Source organism: Bufo gargarizans, chromosome 9 (genome assembly GCF_014858855.1).
Source record: "Bufo gargarizans isolate SCDJY-AF-19 chromosome 9, ASM1485885v1, whole genome shotgun sequence".
Classification (NCBI taxonomy): Eukaryota; Metazoa; Chordata; class Amphibia; order Anura; family Bufonidae; genus Bufo; species Bufo gargarizans.
The window spans coordinates 86,701,858-86,727,701 of NC_058088.1; the positions used below are offsets into that span (position 1 = coordinate 86,701,858).

General features: G+C 45.3%; 1 protein-coding gene across 5 annotated transcripts in view; it reads left to right on the forward strand.

Annotated features, from left to right (window-relative positions):
- COL4A6 (collagen type IV alpha 6 chain) overlaps positions 1 to 25,844 on the forward strand; it is a 233,904-nt gene that overhangs the window by 55,553 nt on the left and 152,507 nt on the right. For all 5 annotated transcript variants that reach the window (XM_044268451.1, XM_044268454.1, XM_044268455.1 and 2 more), the window contains one exon: positions 16,697 to 16,780. In XM_044268451.1, the coding sequence (XP_044124386.1) occupies positions 16,697 to 16,780 (84 nt within the window). The remainder of the gene's footprint in view (positions 1 to 16,696; positions 16,781 to 25,844) is intronic.

Consider the following 25,844-nt stretch of genomic DNA (forward strand, 5'->3'; position numbering starts at 1 on the left):
TCTGCACCCACGTTCTTCACGCCTTTTGCTTCTCAGCAGCATCTGCCATTGTTTTATCCAAAGCAACGGGAATGCCAGCAATTTCGTGTTGTGTTAATAAGCTACTTACATGTTTTACTTGGGCCAAAAAAGATTATCAGGGCATACTAAGTTGTTCTGACATTCAGAGTAAGTGAAAGTGTGAGCCAGGCCATCCTCATTACATACCAGCGATTGTTTGTTTTCAGATTTGGGTCCTTTGAAATAGTTATTTGACTGATTTTGGGAATCAGATATTTTTTGGGGAGTATGAACATAGCAATTTTAACTCCAGACATAGCCAGTCCAGCAGCTCCTCAGTGGTTAACCAGGCTGACCTTTAGTAGCGGTCATGCATAGATCTTGTTATATATGCACTATTTAGTTTTATGCCCTCCAACGCATTATGATAAATTAGCTGGAGGAATGTGCATTTTGGAAGTTCTTTTATTATGACAGGTCTCCTCAAGACCCGCTGAAAAGGACCAAATAAATGTTAAGCGCGCGGTTGACATGTGAAGGGTAAATACCTGTTAGTACAGAGATTTGGCGAAGTGGAATTTATTTCTATTGAAATCATATTGTTTGTAATAGCAGCCTTCATTTTCAGTGTCAGAGTGATGACTGTTATTAAAGGCTGTGTACACTACAAGAATGGGGTGATATACCGTACATAGGGCAGAGGCGTAGTAAAGTTATAGTATGTTGACTGACCTTTTCTGCTCAGTGTGATTTCATATACATTAGCAAGAAATTTTGGTAGAATTTACTCTCGTCTCAATATCAGATGAGTAGTTTGGCAGACAATTTCCTAGGAACATTTTCCAAATTTGTTTTTAAAATGCCCCCTTTTTAGATAAGGGTGGGTTCCCATCACCACTTCATTTTCAGTTCTTGTAATCTGTAAGAAGAACAGTAACCAAAAACAGATCCTTTATTTTGAGCATTTGTTATGCTCGTTTTGCATCCAATTTAACCATTTCCATCTAAGATCCGTTATTTTCAATGGGTGAAAAAGTACTTTGTGGACGAATTTTTCTACCATCTAAAATAACAGATCTCAGACAGAAATGGCTAAAACGGATGCAAAATGGACATAACGGATGTTCAAAATAAAGGATCTTTTCTTGTTTTCAGATCAGAACAGAAAACGACAGTACATTAGTATACTAGACAACTCCTTTAAAGGGGTGTTCCCATCTCAGAAAATGGGGGCATATCGCTAGGAACCCATTGTCTGAAAGGTGCGGGTCCCACCTCTGGGACCCGCATCTACACCGAGAACAGAGCCCCGCAAAAAAATGTGGAGAGCGCACTGCACATGCACAGCCTCCCTCCATTAATTTCTATGGGGGCCCCATAGAAATGAATGGGAGATGTATCCGCGCAAGTGCGGTGCGCTCCCATTGACTACTGTGGGGAAAGCGCTTGGTGGTAGCTGGACCCGGGGAAACCCGGGTTCCTCCAGCCACGACCTTCCCCGCTCCGCTCTGCTCTTGGTATAGGTGTAGGTCCCACCTCTAACAGACAATGGGAGCATATCCTAGCGCTATGCCCCCATTGTTTCCGATCGGAATACCCCTTTAATTTCATTAGGCAGTAAATAAAATATGTGAAGCAGCGCAGCTCCTGGAAAGGCCGCTGTTATTTGGGTGGATTTGTAGATGGTTTAAGAAGGGAGAAGCGCAGCTCTGAGTCATAATACTGTCTCCTGTCCGCCGAGATGATGAGGAGCCATGCCTAATAATTGCTCCCATCTTTTGCCAGTGATAAGTGACATGAAATGAATGGCGCGCTGAGCAGCCTGACACTATGCAAACATCAAATCATGTTTCGTAAAGAATACAACATGTAATACGGCATGGCATCTGTGGCGGCTGCTGCACAAAGTTCTCTCTACATGTAGCAGCAGGTAAGGAGGCAGCCAGCAGCTGTGCCTGGTATTAATAATGGTCGTGTATGCATTTCATGTAAAATAAAGACTTCTATACAAGCTAAAGGTACTGTACGCTTTATCTAGCTGAGATCTCTCCTAGCCATATTTACTGTTCCAATTTACAATTTCCCTGACGTGTGTATTGTCCTGATGTCACCATTCCAAGACTGAAATCTAATATGGCTGAGCAGTTGCTCATGCAGCATGCTGGACTCATTCACAACAGCAATAAATTTACCCAGCAGGACATTAACTCTGTTGACCAATGTCATGTATTTGGCCACTGTCTTCATGTTTTACATTGAATGTAAGGCTAGAATTCAGACAATATTGTCCTGATTTATCTTGATAGGGCTTGGCTCTCAGGAGGAGGCACTTAAAGGGGTTGGCCCATCTCACACATCAGGGGCATATTGCTAGGATATGCTACCAATGTCAGATAAGTTCTCACCTCTGGGACCCGCACCTATTTCTGGAGGCCCATAAAGTGAACAAAGGTGCACCGCGCAAGTGCAGCCACGCTCGATTCACTTTTACGCCACTCGGCTATTTCCAGAACTGTCATAGAAGTGAACAGAGGGTGGCTGTGATTGTGTGTTGGGAACTCCCATAGAAGAGAATGGAGAGCATGCTGCGCATGGGCAGTGCACTCTCCTCTGCTTTGGGGGCCTTGTTCTATAGATAGGTGCGGGTCCCATTTTTTTTAGCCAGTAAAAAACTGATAGTGACACCTTTTTTTCAACCTGTTTTTATTGGGGCTGCCATCTTGGCTGAGCTGTTGTTAACTGCATTTAAAGATATGCTTTACAGCAGGCATCATGGGCCACAGACACAATGGACAGGAGGGGACCTGTTTGACTTCTGTGGAAGAGATTTCTGTACCTGCTCTACGACCTGTGTAAAGAAGGGGTAGATAAGCTCTGACAATCACCTTTTGTGAATGGTGGATCCTTGGTGATATCTGTCATTGTAATCTTGACTGCGATAATAATGAGATGACTGCTGCAAAGTTACTGTACAGACTATAAAGTGATGGCTATTATTAGGCTTAGTGGCCGATTTGAAAACTGCAGGATTTTAGGATTTTTCTAAAAAAAATATAGCTTAGGCAGGGTGCTGGGTCTCCTTAAAGAGACCAGCTATGTATGGAGATATACTGGAAGTGCTCCATCGTATGCAAAGAGGCATCTCCCAAGGATAGAGAACCATCTCTCTGGCACCACCTTGTCAAAATTCGACTTTTAAACTAAAAGTTGGAGTTTGATCCACCTTCACACAAGATGGAAATGAATAATAGCACTGACAAAATTTCTTTCAAAATATGTTTAGTATAAAAACCTAATTTAAACAATGTTTCATTTTCTGATGACACATACCCTTTAGGCATCTGATAAGGCCATTCACTCATAAATAGGCTCTTGGAGTTCCAGTTTATCAACTTCCCCTGTGTCACTTGTTTCCGAGCCAGATGGTGTCAGTTTCTTTCCTCTTCCAGTATGTGTTCATTCACAAGTCGATAGAGCCACCCCCCTGCCAGCCAAAAAACCTAGCAGTGTGGTGTAAACAAGGGGCGACCTGCAGCAGGATTATTCCTATCATCCAGCGTGTGTTTATCTGGGATCTTGTGTACATGTTGCATCATAATGTCACTTCTTGTAACTCCAGTCAAAAATTCCACGACAATCATAGAAAATGTTATTGCAGCATGTTATTCCAGGATTATAGAGCGGATTCCATGACTAGGGCCATAATCAGAATATAATGCATTGTGTGCAGCACAAAACAAGCCACTGAGATGTTCATAGTGTGGAACTGGGCTAAATCCAGTCTCTGTATAGTGGATGTGGAAGAAGGGATTGATATCTCTCCAGTGTCTCACCTGAAGGTGGTGGACAGTTTCCTTTATTTGGGGATTCAAATACATAGGGACCCTCGACAGTTCTGTCATCTGAATCTGAGGCCCACTATGGAATATGTCACACGTAAGTTGGAGGCCTGGGAAAATCTCCCCTTGACCTTAATAGGCAGGATCAACATTATTAAAATGGTATTGCTGCCTAAGTTATTGTATGTGTATAGGGCGGCTCCTGTGGGGATCCCTAAGTCCCATTTTGAAGTCTTAGATAAAATCATGTCCCGTTTCCTGTGGTGTCATCAGACCCCAAGGATAGCAAGGAAAACGTTGAAAGCCTCCTATTTACAGGGGGGTTTGCAGCTCCCGGACTTGTATATTTACTATATAGTGACACGCCTGATGTACGCTTCCTGGTGGATCAGAGCGGATTCCAATAATCCGGCAGTGGTGCTGGAGGCAGCGCTGGTCGGGTCGTATGAAGCCCTAACGAACCTGGTTTATAGGGGAGGCGGGGTTCTGGTCGGGGGGAGATATACGGAGGCTATGGTGACGGTTATAGAGGCCTGGACGAGATTTGTGGATACACATGCGGTTACTCAAGCAGGAGACACCTGGTCTCCGTATATCCCACTATGGCGCAATAAACACCTTCCTGAGCTTCTACACTTGCCAGATTTTGAATTTTGGCCTAGAAAAGGGCTTAAGTACTTGACACAGCTGTTCCAGGATGGGGTCTTTCGTTCTTTTGGGAGTCTACAGTCGGACTTCCTGTTACCCCAGACGAGTTTTTATCGTTTCCTCCAACTGAGACACGCTTGTGATAAGCAATTTCGCTCTTTGACCCTGAGCTTGAAGTGTGGTCCTTTAGAATCGGTAGCTAGGAGGGAGCAATCATACAAACCAATTTCCTCCTTTTATGGCGCAATCATAAAGTTGCAGGAGTCCCCTATCCGGCGATCATTTGTCAGGTGGTCGGCGGATATCCCAGAGTTGGAGGATTCTCATTTGGAGGAATGGCGTCTGGGGTGGAGGAGGTCTGTTATAAGCGCCCGTGATCAACTCATTCAGGCCAAATGGATACATAGGGTGTATCTGACCCCGGTGCGGCTATACCAGATGAGGCAGATTCCGAGTCCTGGGTGCGACAGGTGTGGGGGTGATAGAGGATCCTTCTTCCACATGGTTTGGCAATGTCCGGCACTACAAATTTACTGGAAGGGAGTGTGCAATTTCATTAATGTTAAGTTGGGATTGCCAGGGATCTGTGACCCGATAGTGTGCGTTATGGGGCTAGTTTCTGATGTGACTCCATCCAAATATAGTAGAATACTGCTGCGACTATTGATGTTTTATGGTAGGAAGATTATACTTCTGAACTGGAAACCTCCCAAGTGTCCCACGGTGGATCAGTGGGTGCAACTTATTAACAAAGATCTCCTGATGTACAAATTGACGTATGAAGCGAGGGGAGTCCCTGATCGTTTTGACAAAATATGGGGTGTGTGGGTGCAGGCGGAGGGCACGATTTGAGACCCATTACTGGTTGGGACTGCGCCACCCAAATGTGTGGTTGTGTGCGTGGATGTGGAGTGAGCATGTACAGACCTCTTTTTTCCCTTCTTTTTTTTTTTGTATGGCAACAGCGATGCTCTGTAATTGGGATACAATTATGTCTCTTACTGCTGTACACTATGTACCTGATGACATTGTCTGGTCTTGCTTACGTGTGTGACTGATATGTGGAGTTGTTTCCCCTTGGGAATGTTGTATAAATTGAAAAGTGTTAAATAAACGCTATAAAAAAAAAAAAAAGATGTTCATAGTGTGGGCCATAGGATGGTACATGTTGTAAAGGCCCTGTTAAACGGAGCGAATATCGTACAGATTCTCGTGCATGCGAGTGAAAATAAACAAGAATCTTGTGATGTAATAGTATGAATGATTCAAAGAGGAGCTACAAATAGTGATCTTTCAGCATGCTAAAAAATTATCGCCCCTCGTTAATAGATCCGTTCGTATAATACGGAGTCGTCTACTCGCTAACGATCTCATACATGGCTTTTGACAAAGCATCTGTCCCTCATCTTTACATGTAATTACAAGGAACGATTTAAAAGCAAATGAGCAACGACTGCAAATATGAACGATGATCTATGTGTATAATAGATTAAATTTTAGTCGCCAATGAGTCGCTATATCTTCGTTCATTGTGATCTGTATGACATCTGTTGGAGTAATAGTACCTTAAGAATCAGGGGAAAATACTATATTACCTTTCAAATGTATGACATGTAGTGTAGGTAATTTGTAACACAGGCTTCTTTCACACGTCAGTAAATCACAGACGCGCACTGTCTGTGGTCTCCACGGACCGCTCACGTAGCAATTGACTTTAATGTGTGTATTCACATCAGTGGTTTTCCACGGACAGTGGGTCAGTGGTGACCCCACGGAAGCCATGACCTATTTTTGTCAGTGTTTATGGATCACTCATGCACATTAGGGCTCATGCACAGGAGGGTCGCACCGCTATTTGTGGTCCGCAGCACGGGCACTGGGTTCATGCGCTCGTGTGTATTAGCCCTTGTAGTCTCAAACATGAAGGCCATGTGTTTGGTCTGTGGATTTCACGGATCGTTCCCAGAATATGTTCTGGAAATTAATTTTCCGCCCAGCAGTGTCCATGGAATACTGTTAACACACCAAAAGGAAAAAACGGACACACGGACCAAACATAGATTTTTCACGGACATCTTCCTGGATGAACCACTGACTAATCTTGTCACAGATGGCATCATGGACATGGACGTGTGAAAGAGGCCTTATACATATTCATTGATAATGAATAAAGCCTATCTCCCCCATACTTCCACTCCCACGCATAGTATATGGTAGGGCTGGGCGATACGGCCTAAAATCTATATCGCAATATAATTTGAAGCATGTGCGATATAACAATATATTGCAATATATTATGTTCTTCTGTATGTATACAAATTACATCGCCATCATCATCCATGTCCCCCAGCCAGCGCCATCAGCCCCATGCCATTGCCACCATCATCATGTACCCAGCCAGCGCCATCAGCTCCATGCCATTGCCACCATCATCATGTACCCAGCCAGCGCCATCAGCTCCATGCCATTGTTACCATCATCATGTACCCAGCCTGTGCCATCAGCCCCATGCCATTGTCACCATCATCATGTACCCAGCCAGCGCCATCAGCTAAAATCTATAAATTTATGTCGATAATATCGTATATCGTTTATATCGCCCACCCCTAGTGTATGGTGTGCAATCTTATTCCTAAACTATTTGCCCATTATAACTGGCCGTGGCGATGACCAGATTCCCATGCGTCATGTGACCTTGTGGCTGCAGGAGGCGTCAAACTGGATGTTTTCAGGGAGGGAGCCCGGCGGAGCATCTCATGCTGGGGAGAGAAGGAGCTGGGAGAAGGTGAGTAAGCTTCTCTTTACAGGTTTGGCCAAGTGGAGGGGGATTGCCAAATCCTCCTCTCCTGCACATGTTGCCTGAATCTGCATGAAAACTGCGCAATTGCAATAAAAAACACATCAATCCACACAATTTTATGTTTTTTTTAAAATTCAGTTTTTGATGTGGATTTATTTCAACATCCCTTTTAAAATCTATGGGGAAAAACCCTATACGGTATATAACAACTGACACGCTGCAGATTGTAAAATCCGCTCGATCGGTCAATTCTGCAATACGCAATCTGTGCATATGACTTGGCAAATCTAAAATTCACTTTGCTGGTACCGTACACGGTGGTTTTTCTGCAAAAATATCTGCATTGAAAAACCACACGTAATCCGCCTAAACCACACGTAATGTGCAGTTACCCAAAAAGTGCTTCGTCGTTCACTACACTCACGTTGTTAGGAAAAAAACTAAAAATAGTCTTAGTTTTAGTGAGTTTTCCTTTCCAATTGGCCACCCTGTACAGGATTCTGGTACATTTTAAGTAAAATTGGAGGTACATCTTATTAACTCTGCATTGATAGTGTAAACATATCTTCAAAATGTGACACTTCCGCTGTAACCATATCCATTCCAAAAACATATTTGTAGATCATAACTATGTTTCCTTCTTGTGCCTGAGACGTTGTAAATGGAACATAGGAAGTGATTACACCTAATGAGAACCATAGCTGGTTCTTTTTTATTCAGATTATTTTTAGTACAGAGACAGAGCAAAACAACAATAGGGCTGGTCATCTGGCTCCAATAACTTTCCAGATTTTCTACATTTGTTAGAAGGGACAAAAAAATAAAATAAAAGTTTTGTTTGCGTACGACATCTGACCACACAACTGGCAAATTCTTCTACCTGAAACCTCATTCAGTTTGTCCAACTTGACCAATTTATTTTGACTATAACTTAAACCGGTGTTTCCCAACCAGTGTGACTCCAGCTGTTGCAAAACTACAACTCCCAGCATGCCCACACTGCCAAAGGCTGTCCAGGCATGCTAGGAGTTGTAGTTTTGCAACAGCTGGAGGCACACTGGTTGGGAAACACTGACTTAAACCATATTCTGTTTTCTTGGGGTTTTTTTGTATCATTTTTTTAATTGACTTTGCATGTGCTGTAGGAGGTTCTATTAAGATCTTCTTAGTAATTTCTTTGAAGACCATTCATAGTCAGTTCTGCCCAGGATAAGACTGCACAGTGAGGGGTCGGCTACATGGCGACTATGGCTGTGACACGTGTTGCGCGCCCGAGTATCGCAGTGTAGCAGGCTTTCCATAGGCAAACATGTTTGCTGCCACTGCCAAACCCAAATACCCAAAAATCCAACACGGCATTCCTATGGCAGGCCGGCTGCACCTTGACTATTCCGTTTGTCTGATTTGTTCCTCGCCAAGTTGCTGATTCTAGGGAGCTCTCCTGTAAGTGAAAATCCATGTACTGCTCTTTATATTAGCTCTGCCTAACAGAAGGCTGTCCTAATCAGGCGTTCCTTCCCTGCCATTACCTCTGTAGGACCTATTCACTAGTGTGTTAATCATCTGCGTGATCTTGAGCCTTGTGAGAATCTCACCACATATCATGGCCACCATATACAGATGTAGTAGGGTTAACACACAAACTCAACTCAAATTTCTTAACTCATCGCGTTATCTTGAAACAAAAGCCATTGAAAAGCAATTGAAGGTGTTTGCTTAACGCATTTAGTTTAGATAACACGTCTCATAAACCATGTGTGTTAACTCTACTACATCTGTACATCTGCCACTATCACCATGTTGTGAGGTGCAAGTTAGAATTGAATAATTGCGTTCCATATAGCACCCATAACCATCTGTAAGGCTCTACTGTATTTTCATACAGGGACTTAAGTGGCTCGTTCCATCAAATGCTATATTACAGAGGTATTCTGCTTCTAGGAGAAAATAACCTCATAATACAGTTACCTACAGAGCTCCATATGGTGGCAATCTGAGTGCCGGTTGTTTCATGATAGGGATGTGCAGCCCTTGTAATAAGCTAGAAAAAGCCATAGGGCAAATAGAGCTTTCACGTTAATAGGGTCGTATGCAAAGACATGAATCTGTTTAAGTGTCTTATTCAAATAATGGTGTAGTAAAAATGTTAAGACACCTGCCTATATACACTCACCTAAAGAATTATTAGGAACACCTGTTCTATTTCTCATTAATGCGATTATCTAGTCAACCAATCACATGGCAGTTGCTTCAATGCATGTAGGGTTGTGGTCCTGGTCAAGACAATCTCCTGAACTCCAAACTGAATGTCAGAATCGGAAAGAAAGGTGATTTAAGCAATTTTGAGCGTGGCATGGTTGTTGGTGCCAGACGGGCCGGTCTGAGTATTTCACAATCTGCTCGGTTACTGGGATTTTCACGCACAACCATTTCTAGGGTTTACAAAGAATGGTGCAGTATGCGGCAGTCCTGTGGGCGAAAATGCCTTGTTGATGCTAGAGGTCAGAGGAGAATGGGCCGACTGATTCAAGCTGATAGAAGAGCAACGTTGACTGAAATAACCACTCGTTACAACCGAGGTATGCAGCAAAGCATTTGTGTAGCCACAACACGCACAACCTTGAAACGGATGGGCTACAACAGCAGAAGACCCCACCGGGTACCACTCATCTCCACTACAAATAGGAAAAAGAGGCTACAATTTGCACTAGCTCACCAAAATTGGACTGTTGAAGACTGGAAAAATGGTTTCTTGAACATGACAATGAGTTCACTGTACTAAAATGGCCCCCACAGTCACCAGATCTCAACCCAATAGAGCATCTTTGGGATGTGGTGGAACGGGAGCTTCGTGCCCTGGATGTGCATCCCTCAAATCTCCATCAACTGCAAGATGATATCCTATCAATATGGGCCAACATTTCTAAAGAATGCTATCAGCACCTTGTTGAATCAATGCCACGTAGAATTAAGGCAGTTCTGAAGGCAAAAGGGGTCCAACACCGTATTAGTATGGTGTTCCTAATAATTATTTAGGTGAGTGTATATCATACAACAGCTATGTTGGTGTCAATTACAGTCAACCACAGGTTTATGTAGTACACTGAGTGGACAGCAAGACATCTAAGGGTACTTTCACGCTAGCGTTATTCTTTTCCGGTATTGAAATCCGGTAAAGGGTCTCAATACCGGAAAAAAAGCATCCGTTCAGTATGCATCAGGATGTCTTCCGTTCCGTCCCTTGTACGGTATTAGACCAGCCAAAATACTGCAGCTTGCTGCAGTATTTTTTCCGGCCGGAATTCCGGAACACTACCGCACTTTCCGGATCCAGCATTCATTTCCATTGAATCCGGTTTTCCAGTCTGCGCATGCGCAGTTCCCTCTGGCTTTGAAAAAATAGGTACTTCAATGAATAAGTCTAACGGATCCGGAAAAAAAAGATATCCGTTTGCATACGGATTTCCGGATCCGGCAGGCAGTTCTGGCAACGGAACTGCCTGCCGGATTCTAAGAACGCGAGTGTGAAAGTACCCTAAGGAACCAGCCTGTTCTTTCGTTTGTCCATTTTTCAATATATTAGGAGCTGTTAGCTGCCTTAATTTCCAAGACTTATTTTGGTCATGGATTCCCTGAAAACATGATTAATTCCTGTTCAGGTTTGAGTGAACTTTGCACTCGGTACGTGATGGCGTCCACCGAACGTGTTGTTTGCCCCTCGTAGAGAAAGCACTGTGTATTGTAAGTGGAGCATCTTGATGACATGTTGGCTTCGCTTAGCAGATCTGCTTGTTCCTGAACATCTGTGAAAGTTTAATGTTTGTGGATGGGAATATTTTTGACTTGGCCTCGGTTAAAACTATAAACATTTATGTCTTTCTTTTTTCTTTCTTCCTCTGTCTTAAGAAAAAATGAATTCAGAAGCTTTCTACCTTTGCAGGCGTACGTAATCATTCAGCACATGCTGTAAGGACACTGGTCCTTTTTGTGCCTACATTTTTAGTCCAGTGGGACAGTTTGTATCTATGATGCCAGAAGGTTTTACATGATTTTCTGAGCTCTGACTGACGGTCAGCTGTGAACATGGGGCCACGGTCAGCTGTGAGCTGTGAACATGGGGCCACGGTCAGCTGTGAGCATGGGGCCACGGTCAGCTGTGAACATGGGGCACGGTCAGCTGTGAACATGAATCAGAGCCCTGTACCTAGAACCAGCCCTGTACTTCACATGGATCCAGAGATCTCCCCATTCATTGCTCTGCTAGATTTATATCAAGCTGACAGCTCAAGGGGAGTGTCTTCTCTGCTGCAGCTCAGGGGGCGTGTCTCAGCTCTGCCTATCACAGCTCAGGAGGCAGATGAAGGATGAAACTGAGCATGTGCGGCCATCTCAGGGAGCAGGACAAAGAAATAAGAAATGAACAAACAGCAGGAGGAGCTATACAGATAAATTGTATTGAATAACTCAGTGGCTATGCAAAAATTTTAATTACAAAATAATTCAGATTCAGGTGCTGGTTTGAAAACTGCACAGCAAAATGTGGAACGCACATTGCCGCTTTCCGTGTTTTGCGGATCTACGGCTCCATGGATCCGCAAAACACGTTGCGGATGTGTGATTGGAGCCTTATACTTAGGGTGTACGGAGCTACTTTGTCAACTGAATAGAATTTTAGCTATTCTTATGATTATTATTGTGGCAGTCCCCTAGTCTTCACCTTTTAACCCCTGTACAGGGATCTGGACCGTTGCTGCAGGAGAACCACCATGCTACCTCCTCCTGGAGTAGTCGATGTATGATCGACAGCTAACCCACAGGGTCAAGAGTCACTGGTGCAGAGCACCAAAGGATAAGGAAAAATCATAATCAGGGACAGGCTGAGGTCAGAGCAGGCAGAGTATGTGCAATCCGAGAAACAGTCTACAGTCAGGGCAGCACAGGGTCGGCACGGAGATCGGGCAGGGGTCAGGACAGGCAGTGAAGGGTCAAATCCGGAAAACAGGCAGAAGTGGGTGCTCGTATTATAGCAAACCTAGCAGTACACTAGTGAACTAGGAACCTATTGTTCAGACACCATCCCACGGGGAAGGTGCCTTAATCTCCCCAAGGTTGCCAGCCATCAGCTGGTGAAGATAAGGATGCATGCACTGGTCCTTTAAGAGTGCACCATACGGGCAGAGAAAGGCTGAACTGGCAAGCAGGCCACAGCCTACATGGAGGGGCAAGCTAACCAGGAGGGGAAGATTGAGAGCCAGGTCTGCGCCGCCAGCAGGGGAGCACAGCAGCAGGAACATACATTTTAGAAATGAACAGAAAAATCAAATAGTTTTGCTTACAATTGAAGAAAACTCAGTACATGTTGTACATGGTGGTAACATTTGGCAGGCTAATCCTTTCAGATGGTAAACTTTTTGCAGCATTGATCGTGTCTGAACGAGCAAGTAATAAGTGATAGATATCTACATATATGCAATAGCATTCCTATACATACATAGGTTTACTCTCTGGTTTGATCTCTGATCTTGACATCCAAATATTTCACTCCAGGCAAATATTTAGCAGAATACTCAACTCATCAATGTATTCCTTCTATGCTAAGAATTGCAGCATTGAACTTGGGGCATGTTTTCACTTTCAGGCTGGGCTGTCTTTTTTCATCGTTTGCTAAAAGCATGCAGTTTGTGAAAGGTTTGCCTGCTTAATAGTACGGAATAATGGGGCATATTTATAAGTGTACTTATGTGTGATCTGTCAGAAGAAATGCTATGGTTACTTGATGTCCTCCAAAGTTGATGTAACATTTTACCCTGTTGGAATAACCCTTTCACAATGAATAGCTGCTCTGACCTCACATAAGAGTGGAAAACAGGGCAACATTTTAAGGGCTGATTCACAGGACCATGATCGATCAACCTGGGAAACACAGCCCGTGTATCGGACGCATCTCCCAGACCAACCGCAGCTGCCCTGACCTGAACTGACTGCATCATAGTGTTTTATCATACAGTCAGTTCCTGATTTGTACTATATTCACATCATCATGTGAGTACAGTACAATAGACCCGCGATCAGATAGGAACTGACTGGATGAAAAAACACTATGATGCATCCAGTTCGGGTTACGGGAGCTGCAGTGAGTCCGGGAGATGCACCCAACACATGGGCTGTGTTTCCCTGGCAAATGACGGTCATATGAATCAGCCCTAATCCACACACCCTAACTATGTGTATGAAAAGAATATGCAAAAACCTACACCCAGACACTACATGTATGTCTTTGTGCTATTGATTTATTCTACAATGCTATTCATATGTCATCAATGTACCCTTGATGTGGATTAGCACAGCTCATTAAAAGAAGACATGGCCCAAATAAAATCATATCTAAGGGATATAGTAGTCATTGTTTGTGTGGAAAACTGGGAATAGTCACACATGCTTTATTTCCAATTAACCTCTAATGAACATAATGGCCCAGATTAACTAATATGCACTTAAAATCTTTGTACAAATTGAGAAAATTAGCACAATTTGGGGGCAATTTGTCTCAAATGTGCTATGATTCAGACATAAAATTCTGTCTCAAAGTAACTCAACTAATAGTTTTTGTAGAGTCAAAGAGAAGAGTCTCTCCCTGGAGCACATTTATCATCCGGCCTGAGCCCCTGTGATCAATCTGGTGCAGGTCTAAGCTTACACCATCTACAATTCTACAGGATTAGTGATATATTTTGGGTAATATCTTCTGGACCAATATCTTTTGGGTCTATGCAAGTGCACCCAGCAAATAGTGCTTTATCCCTCTACTGCTCACTGATGGACCAACGCATGACCCATATACATGTTTTATCATTTCTGTATGCTGCAACCACCTCACTTGGTCAGTCTTCTAAGTCCTACAGTAAAAGATCAGGGGAGCCTAGTGATCTGCCATCACTCTATATGAATGGTATGATCCAGAGTTATCTATACATAGATGATACCTTTTATTGTAATCCTGTCTGTGATGATAATGAGGTGACCACTGAGATTATATGTGCAGAGCACGAAATGTTGGCCTGTGAGAGGCTAGAGTGAAAACTGCAAAATATTAGGACTTTTTTTAAATTGTGAACAATAAAATGGAAAAAAAAAATCTATATGTATAACGATCCGTCATTTCCTGATGACACGTTCCCTTTTAGGTATTTGTAGCTCTGACCTACTAGTGTGTTGTGTTACCGATTAATATAGGTTTTATGTTGCTCTACTAAAGATGAAACACCATCTACAGAATTTCTTTTATATTTATTGAACTCGATTTTACTTGCCTTAAGGAAAAAAAATTTAAGAATGTATGTAATACATCATCCTTGGTCTAGTTAGAAACTGTACCTGCCTAAAGGCAAAGCGCCAGCAAGCCATGACAGGACAACTGAGCTCCCATTCTTGTGCTGTTAGACCACTGTGGTTTGATCTTCTCAGTAATGCAATGTTTTATACCATAAGAAGTGTTTGTCATATACTTTGTGGCTTAAAAAGCCACACTTAAAAATACAGTGAGTGATGGTTTCCTAGACCAAACTCATCCTGGATTTTAGAGTGTATTACTTCTCCCAGTTTTTCTCTACCATCCTACACTCAGGGGTGCACCTAGCCTTTCTTCTGCCTGAGGCGAAAAACTGGAATGGGCACCCCCATTGCTAATGCAAATTTCTTAACCTAACCCCTTCCTTTCAGCCCATGGCCCTTCGGCTGCCCCCCTCTTGCCCCTACCTGGTGCTGCTTGAGGCGATCGCCTCACCTGGCCTCATTGGTGGTGCACCCCTGCCTACACTTACTCCACTTATGAAGCATGTTACCGTCTTCTTTACCACACCCCCAGATGCATCTAAGCTCTATCTGGCAGTATTTACAAGGGTTATGTTGAGGGTTCTTGTCTACCAACCTTTCTAAGGTCTTCACACGTCTGATACAAGAAAGCTTTCCCAACTCCTCTTCCCACTTCACCATGTGTCTCAATTTTATCACTTTCACTGAGCATGTTGTGGACTGGTGATATTAGTCCCTTTCTACGTGGCTGATATAGAAAAATATTTTCAGAAGTTGTCTCTTGTACTTTTTTTCCTCGCTAATACTTTTTGAAGAAATTATAGACCTGTAACCAACTCAATCTTTCTTTATTACATCTATCAAATTCTCGACAACCTCTATCAATTTTTCGCTTTTTTGACTTTTTGCTCTTCCTCTATTTAAATTGTATAACTTCCAGTCCAGGCTTAAAGTGTGGCTATTGATAAACGGATAGATTAAATTCCACTTTCACCCATACGGGTTTGAGTTCCTGTGCTCCTAATTGGTAAAACTGAATTGTCTGCACTGCCCTGTAATAATGCCATGGGCTCAGGCATGCCTCTTCTTTTATGATACCTCATTATTATTTTCTTTCAAATCTTTCCAATTGTATTTGCGCACAATGTTGACTTTGGATATATTAATCTGGTCATCAGATGTGTGTCGGCTCAGCCGACCGATTTCGGCAGGGACAAAATCGGTGCATGGTGCTTTCCAACTCTTCAGATAAGGATAAGTAGTTCTGCCTAATCTTTTCATTTAGGCATGTATGTGTATAGGGGTAAGGGGAGTCCATCACATATAATATTAAATTTCTAAATATATCATATACATATATTTAAAATATATATATATATACATATATATAAAGAAAGTTCAAGGCAGGACAAAAATTTGACCAAAGTAAGGAGTGCCAGCAATAAGATGCAACCCACTGTCTTGAAATACAGTAAAGAAAAAACTGCAGCGCTTCTAATCGGTGAAAAAATGTGAGGTCCTTTATTCACCCATGCGATGTTTCAGTCCGCTTACTGGGAGGCTTGAGAACGGTCCCAATAAGTGGACGTCACATGGGTGAATAAAGGACCTCACATTTTTTCTCACCGATTGGAGGTGCTGCAGTTTTTTCTCTAATACATATAAATATATATATATATATATTATATTTTTTTTTTCCATAGACAGTGTACAAGCCACCTGTTTAAACTATGCCTTGGGCAGCAGTATGTACTTTGTCCTTCTTTAGTTTACTACATCTTGACAGTATATGCTCTTCATACAGCTGTATAGAGAAGCTTTATCAACCACTTTCGAAGATTAGCAGATGGGCTTTACCCAGAGGTCACCCTTTATATATACATTATAGAGAAGTAAACATTTCACATAGGCTCTTCTTGGGAGGCTGTATTCTATATATCCTTATGTCAGATGTTACCAAACACTTGTCAGAGGTGATTACAGCTCAAGACATCAGTGTCAGAATGAAGAGAAACAGTTATTAATGTGACTGGTAATCTATTTATGCAAGGTTTGTGGCAGCCATAAATGATCTCATATTTATGTTTTCCTTTCACAGGGAGGAAAGAAGACCTATCAGGGGCCTTGTGCAGGACGAGATTGCAGCGGGGGCTGCAGATGTTTTCCAGAGAAAGGAGCTCGAGTAAGTTTTTTCCTTCCACTTAGGATGGAAACATTTGCAGCTAACTCTTATCTCTTTGGTTTTTTTTCCCCCCACAAAGTACATCTGGAGAAACAAGAATGTAGTAACATCATGCATCTGCGCTAGAGACGGAGAACATCTGTGGGACCATGTGGTCTCCTGACCTAACTGGGGGTCTGTAAGACACTGACTCTTTCACCCTCTTTGTAGCCGGCGTGCAGCTGAACATATGGTCCAGCAGGTTTTTCTCTAGATCTGTTTAACAATGCTGTTTGAGCTGTAGGTTGTCACAAGAATCTAGCGGGAGGAATTTATCACGAGGGGAATATCTGAAGTCAGTTTTCCATAAGTCTACGTTGATGTACTTTGTGCCACATTTATCAAATGGTCGATTTTGTTTGTTAAATCTTTAAACCTTTACCTTTGGTGTAGAAATACTACTGCAGTTTTCTACAAACTGGCAGCATAGGGGACTTGCCCTTTCTTAGGGGTGTGTCTTTTCTGCTGCAGATTTATTGTATAAAATGTGTCTGACCACCTTTAGGGATCCTAATCTATTAGCCAGAACAGAAAGTCACTACCAAGATTAGGTCTCCTTCTGAAGGAGCTCTCCATGGATTACATGGATGAACCATTGATGGGTACAGAGTTAGGCTACATTTACACGAAAAACGACATACGACGACTTTTGTTTAATGGCCCTCACATGTTGGTTTTTTCAACAGGTTGTCCGCTTTTTTTATATTGATGACCTATCCTCAGGATAGGTCATCAATATCAGATTGAAGGGGGTCCAACTCCCAGCAACTCTGCCAATCAGCTGTATGAAGAGAGGCAGCACTCGTACAAGCGCTGCCTTCTCCTCACTGTTTACCTGCTTGCTTTCGCAACTGCACTGTTGAGCAGTGTAATTACAACTACACCGTCCCATTCACTTCAATGGGCTAGCTCCTTCCTATTCAAGTGAATACTACAGAGCTGTCCCATTAAAGTTAATGCTATGGCTGAGATGTAATTACACTGCTCACCGCTGCCGTTGTGACGGTGAGCAGGGAAACAGTGAAAAGAAGGCAGCACTTGTATAAGTGCTGCCATCTACAGCTGATCGGTGGGGGTGCAGGGAGTCAGGTCCCCGCCACAAAAAGGTAAGTGTACATGAGATTTGTCAAATTTCATTCACTTTGCTGTTACTGTATTAGGCCTCATGCACACGACTATTGTTCTAGTCCGCATCCGAGCCACAGTTTTTGCGGCTCGGGTGCAGACCCTTTCACTTCAATGGGGCCGCAAAAGATGCAGACAGCACTCCGTGTGCTGTCCGCATCCGTTGCTCCATTCCATGGCCCCGCAACAAAAATAGAACATGTCCTATTCTTGTCCGTTTTGCGGACAAGAATAGGCATTTCTACAATGGGCCGTCTGTTTTGTTCCGCAAATAATGGAACAGTCGTGTGCATGTAGCCTTATGCTGCGGTTTATCTGCACGGAAAATCCGGATGAAAAAACAAACATAACCTGCATCGTGTGCAGTTACCAAATCACTGACAGTATTGATAAAGAAAAAATAACCTTACTTGAAAATCACAGTACGGCTGGGTTCACATCACCGTTTAGCTTTCCGTTATTCTGATCCATCAGAAGAACAGGGAAAAAAAATGGATCCTTTATTTCAAGCATCAGTTGTGCTCAGTTAACATGAGTTTTTGAGTTTCATGAGTATCAGTTTGTGTCAGTTCTGTCCTGCATGACCTTTTCTCCTGTCAAAAATAACTCTGATGGAACTGACACAAACTGATGCAAACTGGATCCGTTTTTTTTATTTTATTTTTTATTTTTTACGGATCAGAAGAACGGAAAGCTAAACGATAATGTGAACTAGCCCCCCATTCACATGACCATATTTTTGGTCCGCATCGGATCCGCATTCGGATTGGATGCGGACCCATTCATTTTAATGAGGTCACAAAAAATGCGGACAGCACACCATCATACAGCTGATCATCAGGGGTGCTGGCAGTCGGGCCCCAGCTGATCTGATATTGATCACCTATCCTGAGGATAGCTCATCAAGATAGCAAAAGTGGAGAACGACTTTAACTGTAAAAGCTTTGCTACCTGTAAGGCTGGGTTCACACCTGAGCGTTTTACAGCGCGTTCAAACGCGCTGTAAAACGCTCAACACATGAAAACCAATGCTTTCCCTATGGGAATGGTTCTCACCTGGGCGTTTTACAGCGCGTACGATCGCGCTGTAAAACGCCTGACGCATAATCAAGTACTTGAGCTTCTTTTGGGCGTTTTGACGCGCGTTTGTGGCCATAGGACACTGCAGTCAATCACACAAACGCGCGTCAAACGCGCGTTTACTATTACAAAAAACGCGCATAAAAACGCGCGACAAAAACGCGCGTAAAACGCGCGTTTGAGAAACGCTCAGGTGTGAACCCAGCCTTAGAGCTCATGCACACAACACGTATACCTGCCATGTGCATCTATAGAACAGTCCTGTCCTTGTCTGTAAAACAGACAAGTATAGAACATGTTCTTATTTTTTTGTGGGTGCCGCAGAACAGACATACAGGTGCGGACAGCACACGGTGTACTGTCCGCATCTTTTGTGGCCCCATCAAAGTGTATAGGTCCGCATCTGAACCGCAAAAAATGCAGATTGGATGCGGACAAAAAACACGATCATGTACATGAGCCCTAAGAAGAAGATATTTATTTTAACAAAACCCATGCCAGTAATGCCTTATTCACTCATCACTGTTTTGCTCAGTGATGTGTAGTGTTGAGTGAATTGAGCTTCGAATCCAAGATCCAAAGTCAAACCGCTCAACACTTCATTTGAATTCTGTACGGAGATTCGTCTCTGTACAGCATTCAAATGTATGGGCTCTGGCGGGGGAAATTTGTTATCACCGAAGTCTCGCGGGATTTTAGTGAATAATTTCAGACTGATTTTAGAACAAAAAAAGAAAAAAACATTTTAAAACTTGGATCAGAAGTCGACTTTGCATTCCTGTAGTAAAATGGTTTTCAAGTTTAAAAATTGAATACCGAAGTTATTCACTGAAGTCTCATAACGAATTTCACCTTGTAGGAGGGCATACAATTTAAGGGCTCTTTCACACTTGCGTTCTTTTCTTCCGGCATAGAGTTCCGTCGTCGGGGCTCTATGCCGGAAGAATCCTAATCAGTTTTATCCTAATGCATTCTGAATGGAGTGAAATCCGTTCAGGATGCATCAGGATGTCTTCAGTTCCGGAACGGAAAGTTTTTTGGCCGGAGAAAATACCGCAGCATGCTGCGCTTTTTGCTCCGGCCAAAAATCCTGAAGACTTGCCGCAAGGCCGGATCCGGAATTAATGCCCATTGAAAGGCATTGATCCGGATCCAGCCTTAAGCTAAACGTCGTTTCGGCGCATTGCATTGCTGGATACTACGTTTAGCTTTTTCTGAATGGTTACCATGGCTGCCGGGACCCTAAAGTCCTGGCAGCCATGGTAAAGTGTAGCGGGGAGCGGGGGAGCAGTATACTTACCGTCCGTGCGGCTCCCGGGGCGCTTCAGAGTGACGTCAGGGCGCCCCACGCGCATGGATGACGTGATCGCATGGCACGTCATCCATGCGCATGGGGCGCTCTGACGTCATTCTGGAGCACTCTGGGAGCCGCGCGGACTGTAAGTATACCGCTCCCCCGCTCCTACTATGGCAACCAGGACTTTAATAGCGTCCTGGCTGCCATAGTAACACTGAAAGCATTTTGAAGACGGATCCGTCTTCAAATGCTTTCAGTTCACTTGCGTTTTTCCGGATCCGGCGTGTAATTCCGGCAAGTGGAGTACACGCCGGATCCGGACAACGCAAGTGTGAAAGAGGCCTAATGCTGTACGGAGACGGGTCTCCGTACAGTATTAAGACGAAGTTTTGAGCGAATTGACTTCGAATCTTGGATCTGAAGCTCGATTCTCTCGACACTAGTGATGTCCATTAGGGATTGTGAGCCAAAACCAGGAGTGGAGCCTCCACATACATAAGGTATAAGGGGAAGATCTGCTCCCGTTCTGTGCTTAGAGCCACACCTGGTTTTGGTTTAAAATCACTGACGGAACACTGACCAAACAGTGAGTATTATGGATATGACCCTCTTGATGCCAGTGGGTTCACGTTCCTCTTTTGGTAAATTAGGCTGGTAAGCCCTAATTGGCATTTACACACGAAGGGAAAAGATTGCAGAATAGAGAGATATGTAGAGCATCTGCTCTGTGTCCAATTCCTGCAATTCTGCTGAAAGATCACATTAATGAAGGCAGCATGGCATCTTAATGTGAGGCAAGTGAGCTGATAATATTTTTCTATGACCGAAGAACAATGGAAGCTTAAGTCCAAATCAAAGCCCTCGCAGCTGCTGACCATAACGTGGAGGGAACAGGGGCTCCCATATCTGTCTTCTGCTCCTCTCTCAAGCCTTGGCATGGCTGTTTGAACTGGCTTTAGAAGTGTTGACATTGCACTAAAAGCTGTTGGCATCCCTTTTGTCGGGATGTCACAAAGATTTGTTTTGTTTTCACAGTCAATCTGAGAACAGAAAGCCCCTCTTCATGAAGCACATCAGGCAATCTGCGCACCATATTAACTCCCCATGTTTGTGTTTTCGCTATTTTTCTTGAGTTTGAAGGCACATGTTGTTTCACTTAGTTTCTATAATGCATATAACCCTTCATACCAGTGGCATTTGGGACCATTTGGGGTCATTTATTAAAGACCGGCCTTATACGCCGGTCTTTGATAGTCTTCGGAGGAGGTGCCTAATTTATGACGAGGTGCAGGCCGTGCGCCTGGACTGAAAACTATGCCAGACCCTAACTGGAGTACTTTTCACTTATTTTATACCCTTGTTTCTTAGCATAAATGTTAATAAATTTGTCAGCCTGGCCCCACCGTGCCCCTCTACTCACAAATGCCAAGGATGGTGTAAAAACGCTTGTGCAACAAAACATTGTCGCACTGTCATTAAAAAAGTCGAAAAATGGGTCTTTTGACTTTTATACACCAGAAACGTTAGTAAATGACACCCTCTAGCTTTAGCTTTTTGTTGCATGTATATTTTTAGACTTTCAGTATTTGGAATATGACTATGGCTACCAGTATGGTCATGATGGGTTGTTTTCAACATTTTTTCTTTTATTAAAGGGGTTGTCCGTTGATAGGTCTTCAATATCAAATCCCAGAATCCCAGGGGGGAGGGGGGTTGGCTTGTCGACTGCCAGCACCCCCGCCGATCAGCTGCCATCTCTTCACTATTAACCTGCTCGCCGTCACAACTGCAGTGGCTAGAAGTGTAATTACAACTAAGCCTGCCCATTCACTTCAGTGGCAGGGGTGTCAGCTGTCAGCCCCTGTCAACAATATGAAACAGCGGGACAACCCCTTTAAAACAGACCTGTCACCTCTCCTGACTTGTCTGTTTTAGTAGCTATTTGCACTCCCCATGAAATAACAATTCTGGAGCATCTCTTTTTATGACTCTATGTTGTGGCATTCCTGTATTATTCCTGCTAGAAGTTTACAAACAAATTGCCAGCAGTCTGCAATAAAGGTACTGCTGGGTGTTACCAGTAGCATGTGTGTCTGACTCTGCCCAATCAGTGCTGCCAGTGTCAGACTGTACAGGGACACAGCCCCGACTGGTACCACGAAATCTGTACGTTTACTACAAGTATTATTACATGGGGTACACCACACCTGTTTTCTATCAGAAATGGGGGGCAGAATAGCGCCGCATCACCAGGATAAAAACCTACAGATTTATTATACTCACAAAAGTATGTAAAACAAAGTACATAACATATCACATTAAACTGCGCAGTTGCCCACAGCTGCTTAGGCCAAGTTCACAGTTCAGTTATTCGGTCAGTTTTCTCGCCCAGTTTCCTTGGGGGACACAGAAGACCTTGGGTATAGCTCATCTCCCTAGGAGGCGTGACACTAAGTTCAAACTGTTTAGCCCCTCCTCCACAGCTATACCCTCAGCCTGGAGAGAGAGACTGCCAGTTTTTGCTTAGTGTCCAAGGAGGCAAGACACTCCCTGCTACTGCAGGGCTGTTTTTCTCCTTGTTTAAAATGTAGTTTTTGCTTTTTCTTTTCTTTTTGTTCCAGATCATCAGGGACAACAGAGTCTCACTAGACCTCTCTGTTGCTCCCGGGGTCGAGCTGCGCCAGTGCCGGTCACCCGCACTGCTGCCTCCCCCACAGAAGGCAAGGTGGACCAGGGCAGCCCAGCTCCCCTGCATCCCGCCAGCGCAAAGGTCGCCTGCACGCCAAGTCCCTCTTCCAGCGTCCTGCCACTACGGTGCCAGTAGCTGAAGGGGCGACCCTGCTGGAACGGACCGAGGGTGAAGACGACTGTGGTGAGAGATTGGCTTCTCCAGCCCTACGTCCCCTCCCTCCCCGGTCTCCTGCGTGACTGACCCCCTCACTGGTAGCCTATCCGAGCAAGTGGCTATTGGGTGGCCCTGCTGGACCTAGGTGGTCCCTGGGGTGCCGCAAGGCGGCAATCTGCTCCCTCTCCTCCCCTCCATAGCTGATTGCAGGAAAGAGGGGGCGCTTACCGGTGCGGACGGCATGGGTCCTGGGCGCTGCAAATCTAGTCCAGGCTTCGCGGCCTGCTGGGCCGCACCATCTGGTGCTCCTTCCCGGGCCCTGACTCTTCCGGGCCGCGGGGTGGGCTCCCGCGGCCTGCATTGCATGTGCGAGCTATGCTCCACCTGGGCGCCCGGCCGACCATCGGTCCGGTTGGCCGGACGCCGCAAATCTGGGCCCAGGCATCGCGGCCTGCTGGGCCGCACCTCCGCGCTCCTCTCGGGTCCCTGGTCCTTCCGGCCGCGGGGTGGGCTCCCGCAGCCGGCATCGGCGAGAGCTGTGCTCCAGCAGGCCCCGGCCGGCCGTCGGTGCATTCCGGCCGGCCGTCGGTGCATTCCGGCCGGCCGTCGGTGCATTCCGGCCGGCCGGGCGCTGCATAGTCTGTTCAGGCTTGCGGCCTGCTGGCACAATTCCGGCGCTCGGGGTGACACCCGCGACCGGTGCGAGGGCTCCCGCGGCCGGCTTAGGCCCGGCCGGTACTTTTAATACTTGCGGCCCGGTCAGCCGGGCGACGCTAAATTTAGGCCCCGGCTTCACGGCCTACTAGGCCGCAAAATTCAGGCCTCTGGGAAAGGGGGGGGGGGACGGAACTCTCCAAGCGCGAATTCTTCCCGCCCGGAGGTTCCCCCACCCCCAGGGGTTCGCAGCTCCGCCCCCATATGCCTGTTAACCTTTTGGGTACTGGCCGGCTCTTGAGGGCCTGTACGGCCTGTGCCCCTGTATGGTGGCCGCCCTTTCTGCCTCAGGGGGAGTCTGTGATATTAATAACTAAAAAAATTATAATTTTGTTTAAATAACTGGTCCTGTGGGCTGCGCAGGACGCGGTAGCCTAATCATTCAGTGCTGCTGTTGTTTGCATGCTGTCTGTCTTTAGGCGGTATGTCGTGCTCCCCGGCTGCGGCGCTGGCCAGGGCATGTTCCCCCTCCCAGGCGTTTTCTTGCTCTCCTGGGATACGGCGCTGGCCAAGTGCATGCAGATTTTTTTCTGGCCAGAATTCGTCGCCCACCTTAGTTCTGGTGGCTGCAGGTGCATGACCCTCCTTCCTAGGCGGAATACTGCACTCTCCCTGGCTGCGGCCTGGCCTCGTGCATGACCCCCCTTTTCTAGGCGGACTGCTGCACTCTCACCGGATGCGGTATTGGCCATACGCACGACCCCCTTCCACAGGCGGGACGTTGCATTCACTGGGTTCGCTGCTGGCTATGTGCATGAACCCTTCCATAGGCGGAATACTGCACTCACCGGATACGGTGCTGGCCATGTGCATAAACCCCTTTTTATTAGGAGGTATACTGCGCTTTCCCCGGTTACGGTGCCGGCCATGTGCGCGTTCCCCTTCCATAGGTGGAACACTGGATTCGCTGCCGGCCATGTGCATGAAGCCTTCCATAGGCGGAATACTGCTCTCTCACCGGATACGGTGCCGGCCTTGTGCGTGTACCCCTTTCTTAGGAGGTACACTGCACTCTCACTGGATCCGTTGCAGGCCATGTGCATAAACACCCCCCCCCCCCCTTCCGTGGGCAGTGTGCCGCACTCTCGCTGGATTCGCTGCCGGCCATGGACATGTCTCCTTTCCTCAGGCGATACGTACACTCTCACTGACGGTGCTTGTTCTCTTGACAGTACGTTGCTGGTCCTGTACATGGCCCCATCCACGGCGGCGCTCTCACTGGATGCGATGCTGGCCATGTGCATGACCCCCATTTCTGGGCGGAATACTGCACTCACTGGATGCGTTGCCAGTTCTGAGCATGCCCTCTAACTTGGGTGGAATGCTTGCACTCCCATTGGATACGGTGCTGGTCTTGTGCATGGTCACCCCTTATTCCATGGGCGGCATTTTGCGCGCTCACGCGATCCACGACTGTCCTTGTTGTGTTGTGCTGGACTGGTACACGTTCCCTTTCATTGGCGGAGTGGTGCACTCACGAAATTCGGTGTTGGGTGGATTTTTGCACAATCGCGTGATGATGGTAACCCTGTGCATGCCCCCTTTCACTAAGTGGACCTTCCTGCGTTCTGCTGGATATGTGCGGCCATGGCCATGGCCCCCTTCTGGGCGGAATATAGTATGTCCTACTTTTCCGAAGTGGGTACCGGCCTTGGCATCCTCCCCTTTTTTTGGGCAGGTCTCTGCATTCTTGCCGACTGCAGTGTTGCCAGGTACATTTCCCCCCTTTTTCGGGGCGGACTGTTTGCGTTCCATCGCATGCCGTACTAGTCTTGTGCATGACTACCTTTCAGGTTGCACTTGCTCTTCCGTTGTTACGGTTGGACTCTGACTGATCCTTCTCTGAGTGACAATTTTTTGCAGTGAGCGGACTTTCTTGTGCGCTCTGTCCATTGTTTGGGCTGTGTATGCTTTCTCCTCCCATAGGTGAGTTGGCCTTCTCACTGCTTACGGGGCTACTCGTA